General features: G+C 40.3%; 2 protein-coding genes across 3 annotated transcripts; both read left to right on the top strand.

Annotated features, from left to right (window-relative positions):
* Positions 1–106: 106 nt before the first annotated feature.
* agfg1b (ArfGAP with FG repeats 1b) lies at positions 107–9,878 on the top strand. Of its 2 annotated transcripts, XM_030403794.1 has the most exons (12): positions 107–490; positions 3,750–3,843; positions 4,131–4,246; positions 4,893–5,031; positions 5,146–5,302; positions 5,459–5,566; positions 6,035–6,179; positions 6,302–6,381; positions 6,480–6,572; positions 6,769–6,927; positions 7,482–7,576; positions 8,281–9,878. In XM_030403794.1, exons 1-12 carry the CDS (start codon positions 324–326, stop codon positions 8,335–8,337), a joined length of 1,410 nt encoding a protein of 469 aa, XP_030259654.1. In that variant the 5' UTR covers positions 107–323; the 3' UTR covers positions 8,338–9,878. The 2 variants fall into 2 exon arrangements, with proteins under 2 accessions (XP_030259654.1, XP_030259655.1); XM_030403795.1 differs by lacking the exon at positions 5,459–5,566 and having other exon boundaries at positions 324–490.
* A 618-nt stretch (positions 9,879–10,496) lies between these two features.
* On the top strand, positions 10,497–13,807 carry fbxo36b (F-box protein 36b). The gene is given in 5 exon segments (XM_030403815.1): positions 10,497–10,637; positions 11,159–11,267; positions 13,091–13,263; positions 13,482–13,605; positions 13,608–13,807. Coding segments are annotated over 5 exon segments (567 nt in total). The 5' UTR covers positions 10,497–10,541; the 3' UTR covers positions 13,673–13,807.
* Positions 13,808–18,847: the final 5,040 nt, after the last annotated feature.

Below are 18,847 nucleotides of genomic sequence, written 5' to 3'. Positions count from 1 at the left end.
TCAAACATGTTTTCATAGCGCTATTTTTCAACAGTTATTTCTGAAATATTTCCAGTTAAAAGTGTTGATTTTCATCACAATACGAGGCATCATTCCAAACCAACAGATGGCGCCTGTGCCTGTGAGGCCGCCCTGTGTGTCACTTTCTCCCCGCAGAAGAAGTAGTTTGTCAGTCGCCCAGTCTCCCTGCTAGACCTCTCAGCAAGGTGTCTGCCCGGCCACCGCCGACGCACGCTACAAGTCTGCCCCGACGGCACCCGCCCTGTCCCGGGTCCCTTGACGAAAACTTCTCCCCCGGTGATACCATCCTGCTGTTTTCGGCCATGGCGACGAGCGCGAAGAGAAAGCAGGAGGAGACTCATCTGAAGATGCTCCGGGAAATGACTAGCCTGCCCGCGAATAGGAAATGCTTCGACTGCGACCAGCGCGGCCCGACCTATGTCAACATGACAGTGGGCTCCTTCGTCTGTACCACCTGCTCTGGCATCTTGTGAGTTTACTTTTGGGCAAAAGTGTCTTGCTTGTGTTTCACAGTCACCGCCGGGCGGGCACAAGCCACCGCTGTCAGTCATGCGTCTGTGCGGTCCAGTCCGGCATTGACTTAGCGGCACCGTTAGCTCGTTAGCTAGCGTTAAAGTCGGCACAGGTAACGTTGACGACGGGAGGGGAGGGGGCGCTGGGCCGGGCAGCCTGGTTTGTGTACAGCGTTACTTCACTGTGATAAAATGTGGCGTTAGGGCTGAGTGTGAGCGGTGGTCTCAGTGTTTTACTGCCAGTGTGGTCAAGGTTAGCAAGCCAAACATTAGGTTCACATACCTAACGGTCAAATATTTGAGCACCTTGTTCAAAAACAGCACGTCACAGAGGAACCACCTCTAGTTGAACTTTAGCAGGACCCGACAAGGAATGTCGCAAACACACACACACACACACACCTCTAGATAAGGGGCAGGGTGGGTCTCAACTTGGGAAGTGCTTGAAGTAGGGCAGTGGGTCGTCCTCGACTGCTGTCCGCTGGAGTCACGTCTTCTTCCTCAAAAACTTTATCCATGATGAAACCATAACCAGGATTTATGCAATATCTTAGCGGCCCACGCCCAATAGGTTGCTCATACAGAGGCACAACACTTCTGGTAATCGTGCTGGCAGTATGTTGCATGTTTTTTTTCGGCCAGGATGTGGTATTGTATGATATACTGAGTTTTTATCATCAGTTATATGAATATGTGCCAATATCCATTATTAAGCCGAACAGAATAAGTAGAGTAGCACACCAGTTACAAAAAGTGAAACATGATGTTGCATTCATTGGCCCTTTTTGACATGGATCAACAAAGTGGTACTAACCCTTGACATAATGTATTACACGTGTATTCACAGCCTTGAAGTTGGTATGAGAAGAAGCACCTTTGGTAACAATTACAGCCTTGAGTCTTTGTGGAAAAGTCTGTAAGCAGCTTTTCCTCATTCCTCTGAGAAAAACTGTGAATGCTCAGTCAAGCTGTTGAGCACAGCAATCTTCAAATCATGCCATAATTTCTGGTTTGGATAGAGATCTAGACTCTGACTTGGCCACACCAGGACATGAACATTTTCAGTTCTCAGCCAGTATCGTTACAAATCGCATCAGGGTGTTTCTTGACTGTTTGACTTTATTTCAACCTGAACCTCCACAAGCCTCCTATGGCCCGCAGAATCATGAATGATGAATAGAATATGATTCTGTCATCACAAGCGCCTCATGGTGATGATGGTGTGTTTCAGTCTCATCAGACCATAAAACCTTCTCTCTGTATCGTAACTTCAGTTTCTTGAAGATGTTTCACCTCTCATCGAGAGGCTTCTTCAGCTCTAACTAACTGGAGGGGAGTTGCAGGCTTTAAACTGTGTGTGAGAGTGTCCTTACAGAGTCGTAAAGGACACATGTGAGCTCTGAGGTTCAGACTTGATGGGGCCCCTTTTGGTCATTGACCCAACCGACCGTCAGGTGGGTTGCTAGGTCTAGGTGAGTTCAGGTGTGGAGGGTTGTAAAGCTGTTTGGGGAGGGAACTCGGTGCTGCATTGTAGGTGGGTGATGAGTAATGTTTAAAGTAATGTTTAAAAGCCTGCAACCCCTCTCCAGTTAGTTAACTGATGAAGCCTATTGGATGAGAGGTGAAATGTCTTCAAGAAACTGAAACACGTCCAGTTGCCTACGATGCAGCACTTAGAATTACCTAGAAGTACCTGGATGACTGTGAACCTTCATCATGTTCTCTCACTTTGTTTCAGAGTCTCCTACAACCCTCATAGCAAACAGTTGCCTAGATGTCATGTGCTTTTTCTTTGTACAACAGTGGTTTTGTCTTTGCCAATCTGCCATTACGCTCCAACATTTTCAGCAATAGTTGCTGTCTGCATGCAGTAAAAGCTCCTCCAGACTGACTGAGGCCTCATGGTTGCTTTCCTCCCTGGTGTCCCTCTTGCACAGACCACCAGATTTTGATATCTGAAGGCCTGAGAGACTTAAAGAGAATTTAATTTGAGGTGATTGACCTTAATGTGCTCTGGTGGCTTTGTGGATTTTTTCCTTATCAGTGTTGAGACAATCCCCCGAGCCTCACAACTGTGATTGTTTGCTGTATTAACGAGCAGTAAGTCAGTAATCTTGTCACAGATTTGTCTGTAAAGCTTCTTTGTCTTCAGGATTTAGCTTTTGCCAGAAAACTGAACAACTCCTTGTTGCACTTTCCAGTTACGAGTCAGACTGTAACTTTTCACCTTTTTCAATACTAATCGGTGATTTCAAAATGCTTGGCTGAACCGGTTACATAATTTCTTTTTGAGTTACAAGTTGTGAAGTTGTTTTTTTTGTGTGTTATATTTGCACTTGGTTTGAATACCTTTGTAGAGATTTGTTTTAACTGAAACACATATTTTGTCCTTTAATCCATGTAAAAAAACGTGTTTTAAAATGATTGGTTTCCAGTTTTTGCTGACACTGTAGATGTATGTAGTTATGATGGCATCTGCTTTAAGTCCTGAATAAAAGTGAGCACAATCTTGGCCAATTTCAAATGGGTCTAGTTAATTTGTAATTAAAGGTGTCACACCCTGTATGGATGTGATGTCATTCTTGTCATAGTTGTATAGCCTGGCTCAGGTTAAACCTTGTTACAGTCAGTCAGAACTAGGTACGGCGCAACGAGACACAAACAACAACAAATGCAAGTTTGCTGATATGTTCTTGAAGTTACACAAGTTGCTTGCCATTTACGGATATTGTCTACTTGTGCAGTGAAAAATATTCTAAGTTTCGTACAGGTTTAATGGATGCTGCTGGGAAGTTGCAGAGTCAAGTTTCGGCGCTAATAAATTAAGCGGTATGGGATCGATGCATAAACTTACATACTTGCCCTTAACCCGATCCAGCATTTTAGGCAGTATCAGAGGCTTTTGCACTTCTGGTATTATATCTGAGCAACCCTATATCTAAACAAACTAACAGTCACAAGTAATCAATTGCATGTTTTATTTTGGTGTTTAAAAATTCAGTGGATTTTACAATTAATTGTATTATTTACATGATGACCGTCAAATGTTTAGATTTGAGCTCAGTTTCCATGTCTCAAACATATACTCTGGGAAGAAAATATATCAATGCATCTGTGGTTGGAGTTTTTGTTTACTTGTTCATATCACATGAACAGCACTGGGTTACATCCTGCTTCTCTTGTTCTTATGCTAACATATACCTCCTCCACCCACAGGCGAGGACTGAATCCCCCACATAGAGTGAAGTCCATCTCTATGACCACATTCACACATCAGGAAATCGAGTTCCTACAGAAGCACAGCAATGAGGTATCGTGCACACTTTACAACAAAGGACATATTTCACATTGCGTAACATCATTTTTGGAGCCATGGCTCTCTGGTTTTGATTCAGAAGTGGCTCATCTTGGCATTTTTCTGAACCCTGCTTAGTCAACTTTATTGGCATTCCTCTCTCCCTACTTTTTCCCCCCATGTTTCTCGTCATCCCCTCCCCCTTCCCTTTACTTTCTCTCACCTCTCTCCCGGCTTTGCCACCACCCCCCCAAATCCCTTCCTTACCTCCCACTCTCCTCATTCCTCTGCCCCCCCTGTAGGTCTGTAAACACATCTGGTTGGGCCTCTATGACGACAGGACATCAGTTGTTCCAGACTTCAGAGAACCACAGAAAGTAAAAGAGTTTCTTCAGGAAAAATACGAAAAGAAAAGATGGTAACATAAACATATAGATTGTTGTTTGTTTGTTTGAAGAGTTTTGGCTTTGGTTGTTGTTAAAAATCATATCAGGATCAAACCAGCATTCATGACCATTCTTCAGTCCTTTGTACAATTTGGGTAACCATTGTTTAAATGGGTACATAGTTGAGTTGATAACTGTTTTATACTTGGGTGCATACTTCTTTAAATAATGCAATTGGAAAGGTAATAAATACCTCAAAAATCTTTCTTCGTCAGTGTCAAAATTGTGCTGATCTGTTACTGTCGACTGTGATGCAGAGAAAAAGAGTGCAGAGAGTTGGCTGCTACCCCTGCCAAAAGAAACCATTATGGTTTTAGCTTGACAGCATGCTCTTCATTGTCTGTAGCTACGTGTCACTGTCCTCTTTTACTGCAGCGTTGAGGAAGAGACAGCACAATGTTTAAACACTGCGCTATTCGTAGAAAAAGTCCTGTTTGATAAGAACAAGATACTTTAACCTAATCAGATCAATCAAAGTAGTGATTACACATTTGTTGTACTATGTTTACATAGCGGCCACATGGGATGCTGTTTCTGTTTTCCTTTTTATTTATTTATTTTATTCTATTCTTTTATATATCTCTTAATTTATGTTGGTGTTCTTTCCTGACTGCCTAGGTATGTTCCTCCAGACCAAGCGAGGGCAGTATCAAGTGTCCAGGCCTCTGTGTCTGGCTCCTCAGCCAGCAGCACTGGTAGTACCCCAGAAGTCCAACCCCTCAAGACTCTGCAGCTTAACAAGACCCCGCTGCGGCAGGTAAAAGAAATGTACACTGAACCTACATACACCCTTTCCATATCCATCCATGGTGTCCATTTGAATTTGGCTGGAGAAATGTTTTAACGCTCTTTTTTTCGTGCTGCTGCCCAGTCTCCAGGGTTAGCTCGTTCCCAGGCTCACAGCGCTGCTCAGGAAAAGAAGTTCGACTTGCTCTCTGACCTGGGAGGAGACATCTTTGCTGCTCCGCCAACTCAAACCTCCAGCTCTGCCAACTTTGCCAACTTTGCACATTTTCCAAGCCAGTCGGGTAAGATGGCTTTCTGTGAAAGGTCATTACATTCCGACTAATGTAGATCAATAAGGTATTTCACAGTATGGTTTGTCGTCATCCTGTTTCCTCATTTCACTGTTTTTATTTCCACATTCATTCCCTGTGTTAATTTTTCCTTGCGTGTGGCTGCAGCACCTCAGGGTAATCCAAATACCAACTTTGCCAACTTTGAGGCATTTGGAAACACTGCGATTCCATCTCATCTGAGCACGTCACCCCCCTCAAAGTCCTTTTCATCAGGTACCCCCCTCACCACCATTGTCTTATTGTCTTACCTCCACCATAACCACACATACTCACCAGTTTTTTGTCTTATCTATTCTTACCTTATGTTCACTGGTCAAGCCCTCTCTGTTGTCAGCATTGCTCTTTAGATGCTTACTACTGCTGTTGCTAGGCAACTATACAACTTGATGGCAACACAATTCTCTTGAATAATATTTTAAAGGTTTTTAAAACTATTGCTCTGTTAGTTGTTTGCACTGTTGGGAATACACCAATACACCCTTTCTATAGGGGTTAATTTAAGAAAGACCTCTCAGAGGCATTGTGAAGGGAGTAACCCAGTGGTCAGTTAGCCCTAAACATCACATTGTGCATATGTTGTAAAATATGAAGCTTTCTCTGAATAAGTTAGTTGTATCCTTGTCTCTTTATTATTTGAATGTGCATGTGTATGTTTTTTTTTCTTTGAAAATTTGCCGAAAGGGGGGGGTGTGCCAATCCCGTCAGTGTCTAGTGCCGTCCCCGCCCAGTCCCAGATAGGAAGCTGCTCAGAGGATCGTTACGCTGCTCTGGCTGAGTTGGACAACGAGCTCAGCACCTCTGTCTCCTCAGGCAGCAGTGTGACAGGGTGAGAGTCTGGCAGACACACACACACTCTTTTCACAGACTCACTGCTCGTGTAAAAGAGGTTAATAAATGTGTGCATGTAAACGCATCACAATCATTAAAATCTGGGTTTTTTTCTTACAGGAACTTATTTGGACCAGTCCTCGGTTCATCGCCAGCCCAGAATCCACCTGTGATACCCAGCATGCAGCCAGGCTTTGGAGGTGGTAAAAGTGATTACAGCTACAGTGATGCATATAGAACGACTGGTCCATTTTCACATGTAGCTCATTTTGCAATTTACTGCGTATTTTTCATCTAGCCGGCCCTTCCACAAATCCCTTCGTTGCTGCAGCGGTTGCCCCGGAGATGGCAACCAACCCTTTCCAGGCAAATGGCAGAGCTCAAGCTGCAGGTGTGTGTGTATTTAAAGTTTAGTGTTTTCAATAAGCCACGTTTTTAACCTAGACATTTGTGTGTCTTTCATGTAACCCAGTTACATTGCCTAGTAGCTTTGTGATTTGCCAAAGTATCTAGAATTTACTCCTCCTTGTTTGTGTTGTGTGTGTGTGTGTGTGTGTGTGTGTACACACCCTGTGTGTGTCTTGTAGCCTCGTTTGGTACTGGCTCTATGAGCATGCCCGCCGGCTTTGGAAATGCGTCTTCCTACTGCCTCCCGACCAGTTTCAGTGGAAACTTCCAGCAGCAATTCCCTGGCCAGGCCCCCGTCCCTTACTCTCAACCTGGGGCCTACCACCCTCATTCTAATGGTTAGTGGCCTACCACATCCCTCTGTCCTCCTACCTTGTTCCACTTGTGCAGTACCTGTCCGATATTCAGGTCACATGCAGCATTTTCCTCAGCATGAATTATTTGTAATCTTTATATGCTGCATTCAGAATTATGTTTCAGACTTGCTGCAACAAATTTGAAGTGTGACTTGTCAGTGACACCTACTGCACAGTGATAAAAGGTTGCATTAAGTGTACAAAGCTTTATGGTTCTGCTCTGAAAACAGAATGAACAGATCTGACATCACTCGTAAAGCTCTGTTTACACCTAAATGCAGTCTGACACACTGGGGCTTGGCTCTCATTATCTTCGTTCTCCTCTTTACAGTCTGAGTTCTATATCATTTAAAAAATATATATTTCTCTCATCATTAAGTTCATTGTAAAGATTGTTTTACATTTCACTCTTTAAAAAAAGCTTTTAATGGCCTGGTGATGTAACAGTTACAATGATGTACTACTATTACATGTTGCTTAACTGCTGGAGAGAGCAGACTCAATCTGTTCAATCCCTGTCCTCCTATCACCCCCAGGCCCTGCATTCCCAGTCTACGGTCAGAACAAGCCCTCCATGACGCCCTTTGGGCAGCCCATGGCTGGTTCTGGCATGTCCAATAATCCTTTCATGGTAAGCATGTGTTGTCTTTTTTTCCAACAACTTTTTAGAGACTGTCAAATAAGGAAATAAATGATTCATTCGGAATGAGCTTTGTCAGCTTCTAAAACATTTGACTAAAGTGGAATTGATCATATTTGCATAATATATTTTTTTGTTTTCATTGAAAAACTATTAATATTATGATGATGTCACATTTGTTGGGGTCTGTACCAAACCAAAAAGATTGTTATATCTGCAGCAGAAGAAAAAGATGTGTGGCTCAGGGCATCTTTGCAGCACTATAGTACTTAATTATTATGCTCTTTGGTCACATTTTAAAAAATGCAATCATGAGATTTGCCTTGGCCATATTGCAATTTCTATAACATTTAAATTAATTGTGGATTGATTTTACTAAAAACATTGCTACTCGTACCGTTTTAAATGTAACTGAAATGACACTTGAATGTCAATACCTCCGAAAAGACACATCAGTCCCCTTTAATTCAAGCAAGCCTAATCCAATATCAAACTTGATAGCCTTGTTATCACTCTAAATCTTAAACCTCATTAAATTGTCCTCATCATACATACTGGCCACCTAGAAACCCTAACCCTGGGCAAAGACCCTTCCTCCGTCTCCTTGGCGGAGGTAGTGAATAATTTCCTCGCTGCAGTAATGTTTTCTGTTGTTGTCTTAATTGTTAATGTTGAACCCCTCACTTTTTTTTCAGGCGGGAGCTCCAGCCGGGTCGTTCCCTTCAGGGGGTTCCACCAATCCTTTCCTGTAGCACATCTCCGGTCCTTGCCACCAGAGGGCAGCATGCAGCACATACTCAACGCACCTGTTCCGTCATGCAATTAGAGGCAGTTCATTTTTTAAAAAAAGACCTACGTTTTTTTTTGTTTTTTTTTTCATAAAAGAAGTTTACAACACTATGAAGGAGTACAAAGGACTACGTTCAAGACTAAGGGACTGTTATGGGGGGAAAATGTACTGTTTGGACAATATAAATACGTTATATGCTTTTTATTTTTTGTTTATGACTGTAAGCTCTGTGCATATCAACATTTGTAATCACAATTAAGTACATGTTGTGTATAACAAGGACTGAGTTAACTGAGTAACTGAGCTGAGTATATACGCCTTGTGGAAAAAACCCCCACTGCAAACTATCTACATAAGGGTATAGGATTTAATATTGTTAACAGGGATCCATCCAAATCCATGATCTGTGGTTTGAAACAACCGTTAAGATGCAGGTATTTCATTTCAAAAGGGATTTCTTCTTCTTTTTTTAAATATATATTTTAGCATACATGTTACTATACTAGCACTAAGGTGCAAAATGTCCTTTATTAACTTACGGTTCCAGATCCAAGTTGCCTATAACCCAATGCAACCAAAACCACATAATTTTAATTTAGAGTGACATCCCAAATAGGTGGATGGAACACAGCATTGATCCAGGACTATTCGTCACCGTTTTAAATATTACCAATATCTGTGAAATTGTGAACAAATTGTAGGGGCTAGATTTTGGTTTGAAACAAAGGGCAGCTCCTTGAATATGAGGCCAGCAGAGACTTTACAGATGTGAAAGCCACCAAGCAAAGGGATGGGCATGTCTACTACAGCACAAACGGAGGAAAGACAATAAGTGCAGGCATTAAGATGATTATTTCTTTGTCTTTTTACAGTACCCTACCTAATCTATAAAACGTTACAGTTGTTAAATATACTCTCATTAACCTCTCCTGCTGGTTGAAGATGTCAGAGGAGCACATTTCAAGATATTCACTATATTTTCTGAATATGGTAAAGACAGAAAGAAAGACTGTTGTGAAAGCTTCAGGGTTGTGAATGTGACCCAAATTGGGTAGCCTCAAAACAAGTCAAGTAGTTATTCACATGGTTGCCCATGACTTGTCCTCTTGACAGGGAATGACAGGTTTTCCAGACCCTGCCAAGGCCAAGCATTTGGAAGCAAAATATTTATGAAATGTTGGTTATGTTGTATTTGCCACACTCCCTTGACGGCTGTGTTCTTCTTTGCCTTCTGATTAAAAAGCTTTTGGAGTAAAAGAAAGGATGAGGAGAAACGCTGACCTCTGTTCAGTTTGCTTTAAAAGAAGGCAAGGAAAAAACAGTTAAGTTTAGGGATTAATACATTTTTACAGCCTGGGACTCCGGAGCGCTAGGGTCTCTATTGTGCCACCCATGACTAACAATTAATTGGAAAATGTGTTTCTTGTCTTTACAAGAATAGGTAAGTGAATGTGTACATATATAAATATATGTATAAATAAATTAAAAGATTTTTAACTACAATTTTGAGTCTGTGTAACTAACAGTTTAAACAGTCTTATTCTTTATTCCAACAGAGAGGTCACTATATGCACTCAGTTGCCAGTGTATAACGTATAACCATCTGAAACTAATGGAGATTAATATAACTGCTGTCTTCATAAAGGAACGTTCCTTTATGAAGTTTATAATTGGTAGTTGTCAAAATGTCGAGTTGATAGGTGTTTCTGATATCTTTTCCATGTAATTTTTCTTAAGAGGGGGCTAAAATATCGGAAACACCTCCCAGTATAACACTTTACCACGAACTGAGCTCCCAAAATGAATATAAGCACAACCAAACCTTCGAAGTCAACACATATATTTCAATCAGCATCAAAACTAGGCATTGTAAAGCTGAACAAGGTGGAATCAGTTACTTTAAGCTAAGTTTGGCTAGTTAATATTAAGCAACTTGACGTATGTTCCTCTATCTGCTCATTGTAGTGTGCATATCAAATGCAATATCAAGAAACCATGACTATCATACGTGATTTGTCGATTCGTCTTATACATGTACATTTTCTTACATAATTTAAAATGAGTAAGAAAAGAAAAGAAAAGAAAAGAAAAGAAGAAGAAAAATGTAAATGCTAACGGTCCCTATCAGAGAATGCCATGTTGCTATGACAACGCAGAAACGTTGACATGGCGTCTCTTTTAACAGACCCGTTGTTTGAAATCTCTGGACGGGCTCCTCCACCCAGTAAGAATTTTTATCACTTTGCTGTCACCAAGTCAGAAGTAAGTATATATTTTTTGATAGAACTTTAATTGTTTTGGGTTTAAATAGCAACGTGCCATTTAATAAACTCAGTCCAAGCCCCTAAGCGACCTAACGTCAACATCAACGGTAGCTAGCAGAAGTTTGTTGGTAGCTAGGTTAGCGGAAAATTAAACGCCGTGTCTGCTGTTTGCTCCGCTAGTTAACTAGCTAAATATGTCGGTACCCTGTTTTTGCCATACAAAAAAAACAAAAAGGGAAGTATCAGAGCTTTGAATTAAATAAATAATGAAAGAAGAATGAGAGAAAAGCAACACAAAAACATTTACACTTGTAGCACACATAACCTTTAACTGTTTAACTTGTCTAATTAGTGTTGTAACTTAACAAGGGTACGATACCATTAACATACGAATTATAACTCATTGGCTCTCTGTGTGCTGGGTGATGATTTACCGATAGTTTTCTCATACCGCAGTGTAGATGGTGAAATAAGAATAAAAAAAGAATACTCAAGTTTGGTCATTGGGGTCATTTCCAGGTGATTTGGAGATGTTGGAAGATATCTCTGAGAACTGTGGACAAGCACTCCAGGCCTGCACAACTCAAGGAGTCTCACCAGGACTTCTTGGATGACTCTGGGCTGCAGAGTGAGTAATTCACACAACTTGAACACATCTGACCAGGTTTAGCATTTGAACTTACCGTTAAATTAATTTTCCATTTGCAATTAGAAGAAGGGGGTGCAATGAAAGATGAAAACACAACTCGCGATTGGAGAGGTAAAAAGGCCTTTATGCAGAAGAATAGAAGCAGAAAAGACTCCTGGTGTAAAGAAGGAAATTAATGATTGATCCAAGTTAGCTGTTTTAAGTTTAAGGGCCCTGGTATTGTGCATGCTGCCACACAGCCATTGCTTACTGGGACAAGTGATTAGGAGAGATTCCTAATGTTGTAACAGAAGTGTTTTAAAAGAGTCTTAATGTCTGCTGTGAGAATATCAAGAACCAACTGCCCTTCTTTCATTGTACGGGGTTTAATGGAGGCATGTCAAAGGTCAGAATAGACCTTTTCACAGCAGATATATGATATGTCCTTGCCGTACAAGCACAGTTGACACATTTGTTTAAAGTATAACTCTCGTCACAGGGCAACCAAGGCTTTATTTGTGATTGAATATGAGTCAAACCTTCGTATAAATGCATAATTACGACGAAAGAGGCACTTTTAAGATTTACCGTTTACCGTCGGCCAAGCTAATTTTCAATGCGATGCAGGGGCACTTCAAAATCACTATTTTCAAAACACTAAGAAGGCTCGACACAACATGAAACTTTGCTCGTAGTATCACCAGAGTCTCTACACATAAACACGAGCATTGAGAATATTGTTTGTGTACGCAGAGTTTACTAAAAAGAAGGTTTTTGAACTACTCACCGTTGGAGCTGGATCTCTGGCGCACCGCTGTCAAGGCGGATAAAAAGTGTCGATCCCCGAGTGTGACCTAACAGGCAGGAGAGTAATGGTGGACCTCCTACCTGTTAGGTCGCACTTGGGGATCGACACTTTTTGTCTGCCATGACAGTGGCGTGCCGGAGGTGCTACTGCTAACGTGAGTTGTCCAAAAACCTTCTTTTTAGTAAACTCTGCGTACACAAACAATGTTCTCAGTGCTTGTGTTCATGTGTAGAGACCCTGGTGATACTACGAGCAAAGTTTCATGTTGTTTCAAGCCTTCTAAGTGTTTTAAAAATAGCGATTTTGATGCTAGCGTAAAAGTGCCCCTGCACTCCATTGAAAATTAGCTTGCCCGAAAACGAAACTACGGTAAATCTTAACAGTGTTTCTTTCGTCGTAATTATGCATTTACACGAAAGTTTGACTCATATTCAATCACAAATAAAGCCTCAGTTGCTTTTTGGCGAGAGTTTCACTTTAATATGTTAACAGTTGGTGGTGCCTGTATATAGGTTTTGTGCCAGTAATTACAGGGCAGTTTACAGGGTTGTTTCTGTTTTGCAATATGATGTTAAAAAGAGGACACATGCTCTGTCAGTTTTGCTTAAATACATTAATAACCTGTACAGGAATGCCTGCTTTTTATCATACCTTGCTTAAGGTGCTTATCACTCACTATCATTTAGGAAGGTCGCAACGGGTTGAGTTTTCTACTTTGTGATAACCATCTAGGAAAATGTCTAGGTTTCATGGTATGAATAAACGCTAATAATTTCACAAAATGTTATGACCTGACAGACGTGAAACTTGATACAAACTTTCTATACTATACGAACCATATGAATTTGGTAGGATTCAATACCATAGGTGTATATGGTACTATAACTGCATAATACCTTCAAGTCTGTGTATCCCTGAAACCTTACATTCAGGTTCTGTCTTGTGAATACTGTATGTGAGATTTAACTGAATGGTTGAATATGGATGGCAGCTAAAATAATGGGCTTCTTCCCAGGTGAGGTCGGTATGGTTTTCGGTCACCAGATCTTGCAGTACACCAAAGCTTTGTGCCAAGGCCATTATGATTATCTGGAGCACCTGTCTGATTCCTTACTCCTGCGGATAATAAATTATCTAGAACTAGAGGATGTGGGTCAGCTTGGACGAACATCACGCAGGTTCAGGCAGGTGAGTTCCAGAGACACATAAGGAGATGAGATAAGAAATTTTAAGTCTATCATTCAAGGCTTCGCTGTTGCACTATTTGTGTTCTGTAGTCTCTAGCATATATGCATCATTTTAAATCTAAAGTAATATTCTATTCTTACATTGTTATTAATAAATTGGAAAATATAACACGCATCAGCTCGTATGTAATTTTCCTCATACCCTTCACTTCCCCTCAGCTATGTGGGTCAGAGGAGTTTTGGGAGCAGGCAGTGCGGCAGCGCTGTAACACAGTTTCAGCTGAGGTGGCGTCTCTAGCATTTGAGGTAGGCTGGCGCAGCATCTTCTTTACTAGCAAGCTACAGCTGCAGAAGTTGATCAGCCGCAGAAGGCTGAGGACCGAGGAGCAAGAAGAAGGACAGGTCTCTGACCTGGAAGCAAAGACAGAGGAATATCTAGATGAAAGCTCAGTTTTGAATCAGACAATCGGTTCAGAGATGGAATCTCAGCCTGGCATTATCTGCAACCTAAGCCCTGGCAGAGTCACTGGTACTGAGTTTGACGCCAACTCTTACTGTGATGTTAAACCTGGCTGTAACCCTGAACCAGAAGCTGGCTCTGATTCCAGCATGCCTATGCCTGGCCAACCTTTGTAGGACAACTGTGTTGTGGAAACACTGGTGTAGAACACTGCACTGAGCAATAGTGAAGGAGACTACAGTGCAAAGCCAGACAAAACACTGAGTTAATCCTGGTGTCAAATGTTGCCTGTGTTTCAGAATTATATTAATATGCCATTTCTGCACATTCATCCTCCCAAGTGAGTTGTGTAAGATGATCTAAAGACTATTATCTTTATGTTTTTTAGTTTTTTATTCATGTAATGATATAGTTTTAACATTTGTTTGATATGATTGTCAATCCTCTACAGGATCTTTGGTGACATTAGTATGTCCATTGTGCCATGACTTGTCTGCCATTTCTTAGTACATTCATTAGAACAACAAATAAAAAGGAAATTGTAATATATGAAAATCGTTTTTTCGTAATATACAAATTGTAAGATGCAATATTGTAAGTTGTAGATTTGATATAAATTGATTTCCATTACTCCTTTCTGCTGTCTATGACTTGTCATTTATGAGCTCATTCTGAGTAAAACCTAACTCACTTGACACTTTCAGATGAGATTCAACTTGAGACACAAACATGGTAGGTAACTTAAGATATTTATGTCGGAATGTATGCTTATTATATGTTTTTTACTCTAATTAGATGACTACAAGCACCTTTGTGACTAGTAACATGCATGTACTGTAATGAGAAAGAAATAATAGTTTTTCTTCCATTTCGTAGGTCAAAAAATACTTGATTAAGAAAGTAGTTATAATGTAAATAAATATTGGGTCACTGGTATCTGGTAGTCTTCTCAAATAACATCTTGATTAAGAGTTATGAATGGCCTACTATTCACTGAGAGTCAGTTTTACTTAATTTGTTCTCTACTCATTCATTTACAACTACAGTAGTAAGGATTATGTGTGCTTTATCACCAGGTTTGAGCCTGTAATTAATGCATCTTTCCATCTTAATGTTTGTTAGCCAGTTCAGTGTTTTATTCCATGCTCCTATGGGATTACAACATGCTATCAGCCTATCCAGAAGATGCAGTCCCTTGTTGTCCCATCGGCGAGCACCCACAACATAAAGGAAGGCTTTGTTCATCTTTAACAGGTACCCGAGCACCTTTATTTAGCTGCTTTTACTATAGTAGTAGTAGCACTCTGAAACAAGCAGTACATTTGAAACATTTGAAAAGCTAAACAAGTGATGGGGCAGAGACACAATATCCTATTACAAAAAAACTGTTGAAGCTCTTGAAGCTGTTATTTTAAGGCAAGAATGTTACATAATGGTGCTTTAATTGTTATTGTTTTGTTGCGACAGGTATACAACTGAAGGTGAGGCTTTAGCTGGCTGTTGCACTTTGTAATGCTAATACTACCTATCCCTCTACCTGCTATGATTTAAACAACTGAAATCATATGTTACATGGCTTATTTTTCTGCATTGCTGTGTTGGTAAAAAAAAAAACTATAAAGTTCACAAAATATGACATCTAATTAGTGATCACCTTTAGGAAATCTGCAGTGAACCAGATTTTGGCAAAATGTAATAGCAGACAGATTCTTTACTGTAGTCTTTTGTTTCCATAGGTATTCTAATAGATAGACAGATCGATAGATAGATAGATAGATAGATAGATTGATATGTGGTGTGATTATGGGCTAAAAAGTTAGTAGTAGAAGTAACCCTAACCCACAAAAACTAGACTAAAATCATCAGTAATGTTGTTCATATTAATGATAATTAATACAAATACAAATTATGCCATTATAGATAAACCACATCCAGATTGGCACCATTTTCAGAACAGTTACACAAAGATGCCTTAAAAGGCAGTCAAAACACAGAATATCTGCTTTGTGAAAACTAAAACACTGTCATTGGGTCAGTTACAGTTACATCATGTTCTGGACTCCTTTTAGAGGCAGATAATGTCTGTTAGCTTTGAGAGGATTATGAGTGCAATACACACAGAAGAAACAGTCCTCTAGGGGGCACAAGCTGCGAGTGCTAATGGTCCGTTCTGTGCATAAGTCATATTGACATCATCATCTCTTCTCTTTTCCCTGCCTGTTTGTCTTTCTTTGCTTTATGTTGGTATGCTCCAAGTGTCTGCAAATAAACGAGGTGCAAATGTTTTATTTTTCTGTCCTTGGTAGCTGTTGAAAGCAAAATCAAGTCATACGGTGAGGTCTATTCTCTGAAATGTTTGAGAAGCATTGATGAAAGACTTAATCGAAGACTGGACCATGATTGTTTTCACAGATATGCTGGAGCACTGCACTTGTAACCTAAGCCTAAATGGTTTTAGACAGAACACTGTGAGCTTGAGACAGTTTGAGCAGGGATTAGCCACCTGTGCTACTGGCCTGCACTGCATCTCCTTAAAGGGTTATTTTACCAGTTCTTCAGATCACTGAATTCTTTCAGCTCTGCCTTCTGTCCAGAAGGCATATGATAATAGCTGGTTCCTGCAGGTAGGTGAATGTTTACGGAAGGCCGCATAGGAGTCATCTTCCACTTCCTTTTGCTACACCTATGCTTTCAAATCTGCAGCTACTTCAGTCACTACAGAATGTGAAGTTCCTGATGGTAACCAGACGTGGAAAACATCCTTATTCAGCTGGGCAGCTTTCCTTTGTGACCTCTTGGGTTGAAGACAATCTCTATTCTGACCATAGACTTTGCACAGTGTAATGCAGTTTCGAACAAAATCCCACCAGACCTGAACTCCATAAACCTGTTTTTTTTTTGGATCAGGCAGAAGGTAGAAATGTCCAAGGTTAAAATAATAGTTTTTTGTGTCTGTGAGGGTCTGCTTTGCTGCTTAAATGTCGGCATCCGCTCCTGTCTGTGAGGTCCAACTCACATTACAGTAACATTAGATACAGTTGTCTATTACATGTATGGCTATTTCATTTCCTCCTTTACCTCATTTAAAGTGACATGACAGCACACCTCTCTAGATGCCGATTGAGTAAAGAAGAGGTTCTGTGTACTCAATGTGGAAGCACTTTATTGCATTCCCACTTTTTTTCTTTAATTCCCACTACTCTGGGAATACTTTCCATCCACTGCCTCTCGCTTGAAAGCTTGAGAGGGGACATAAGAGGATGGAGCCAGACCACGTAGAGACCATGAAGCAGACCATGTGGGAGATAGGATGAGAATGCTCTGCTCATCTTAACCTTTACTCCCTCCTCAGGCCAAGCTAATCCTCCCAAGGTCAAAGGAGCAGGTGGCTCAAAGATCAAAAATAAATTAGAAAAGATCAAACATTTAAAACAGATCATACATATTTTTTCATTAGTTTGCGTAAAGCTGCTGTTGTACATTTTTTTTAAATGATTACATTCATTTGTAATGGGCCTCAATGAAAGTTACACGGCTCAGCAGGGATCCAGTGTAGAGTACGTGGGGAAACCCAAAGAGTGACGTGTGAGCTATCAGCTTACCCCTCTCTCTCTCTGTCCTCCCTGACCCAGTTCAAGATGAAACCTGTGGTCTCTTTTCATTCACTCACGAGGCTTAAATGCTTCACTGACACTATGATCCATTAAAGCATGATTGACATTTGTCATTTATTACAGGTGTCTTTTTTTGGCTAGATGACTCTTTCTCTTAACAATTTAGTTTGGTTTATATTTTGGTGAAACATTGATAACTAGTGCTTGTAATTTCCAGTCTTTCCTTTCTTCTTGTAATTGGTCACAGTTGGTAATTTTATTTCCCTTTTGGGACAGATTGAACCCCTGGTTGCTCTGTGTGGTAGTCTTTATGGCCTTTTGTACGTCAATATATTCTGGTGCTCTCTGAAGGCAAGCAAAGCCCTTGATCTTGTGTAGGCCAGTGACAGCTTGAGACCATTTGAGAAAGGATCAGCTAATATTATCCAAGGTTTATCTTACTGAATTAGCCTACATCACCATAGCTGTAGCTTAGGGTTACTGCCAAAAGCAACAAAGGAAGGAAAAAGGCAGTTAATAACATTACACATATATAAAAATGAAGACCAGCTTTCTGTATAGTGCATTGTACAGTATATTATTATGCCATCTAATACCAGAATTGTAATAAGATGAGAGCACAGCTTGACATGGAAAGCTAATGTCTATTTTAGCTCAATCAGAAATACACTAGTTTATTGTGTGTGTGTTAGATATCCAGGTGAATCACAGGCCCCTGGTTTAACCTCAGTGCTGTTACCCGATTGAGGTCACAGTCTTCAGGCTTTTCATAAATCAAGCTCTGGCGTCACATTGGTCTGATCCTCCTGAGTCCCTCGGGTGACTCTCGATTTTAATAACCCACACTACATTGTTGCCTGCAGTTTTAAAGATGTGTACTGTATGAATAGGGACAATTATTGGCTTTTTGGTCATCCTTGGTATATACACTTCTGACACACTATTTTACAGAAACATTTTAGCAACAAACTGAAACATGAAACAAACATAAAACACATTCCATGACTGAGATGAGCAGGGTGTAGGAACATATATGTTGCTTGCCCTCTTCCTCTAGTTGAACCAGCTGAATTGAATCCCCTGAGAACTCAAATGGCAAACACCCTGTTTAGAGAATACTTCAACATAAATGAATTATTTGTCAATGTCAAAAACATGCAGCAGAAATCCCCATATTTTAGTTAGATGGAGCTATTTTAGATAAAGCACATATCTATTAAACTACTCAGTAACCCAGTTCAGGGATGTGTAAATTTACATTTTAGATTACATTATAAATATGACATGGCTAATTAGAACATTTTGCAAATACCTTAGAAAACATACTATGTATGCATCTTAATGAGTATTTATTCATAGTTCACTTCACAGTAATGGTCTTTACATTGCATGTACATTTTTGTTGTAACAAGATATAGTGATAATTGTAATAATGTTAGGTGAAATACTTTTGGTAGTTGTCATCAAAGCATGGTCAGTAATGAATGAGTGTTAAATATAAAAACGAAAGT

The sequence above is a fragment of the Sparus aurata genome, chromosome 21, assembly GCF_900880675.1.
Source record: "Sparus aurata chromosome 21, fSpaAur1.1, whole genome shotgun sequence".
In the NCBI taxonomy this organism is placed as follows: Eukaryota; Metazoa; Chordata; class Actinopteri; order Spariformes; family Sparidae; genus Sparus; species Sparus aurata.
Note: the sequence above shows the minus strand (reverse complement) of the source record. Positions and strands in the feature narration are given on the sequence as shown.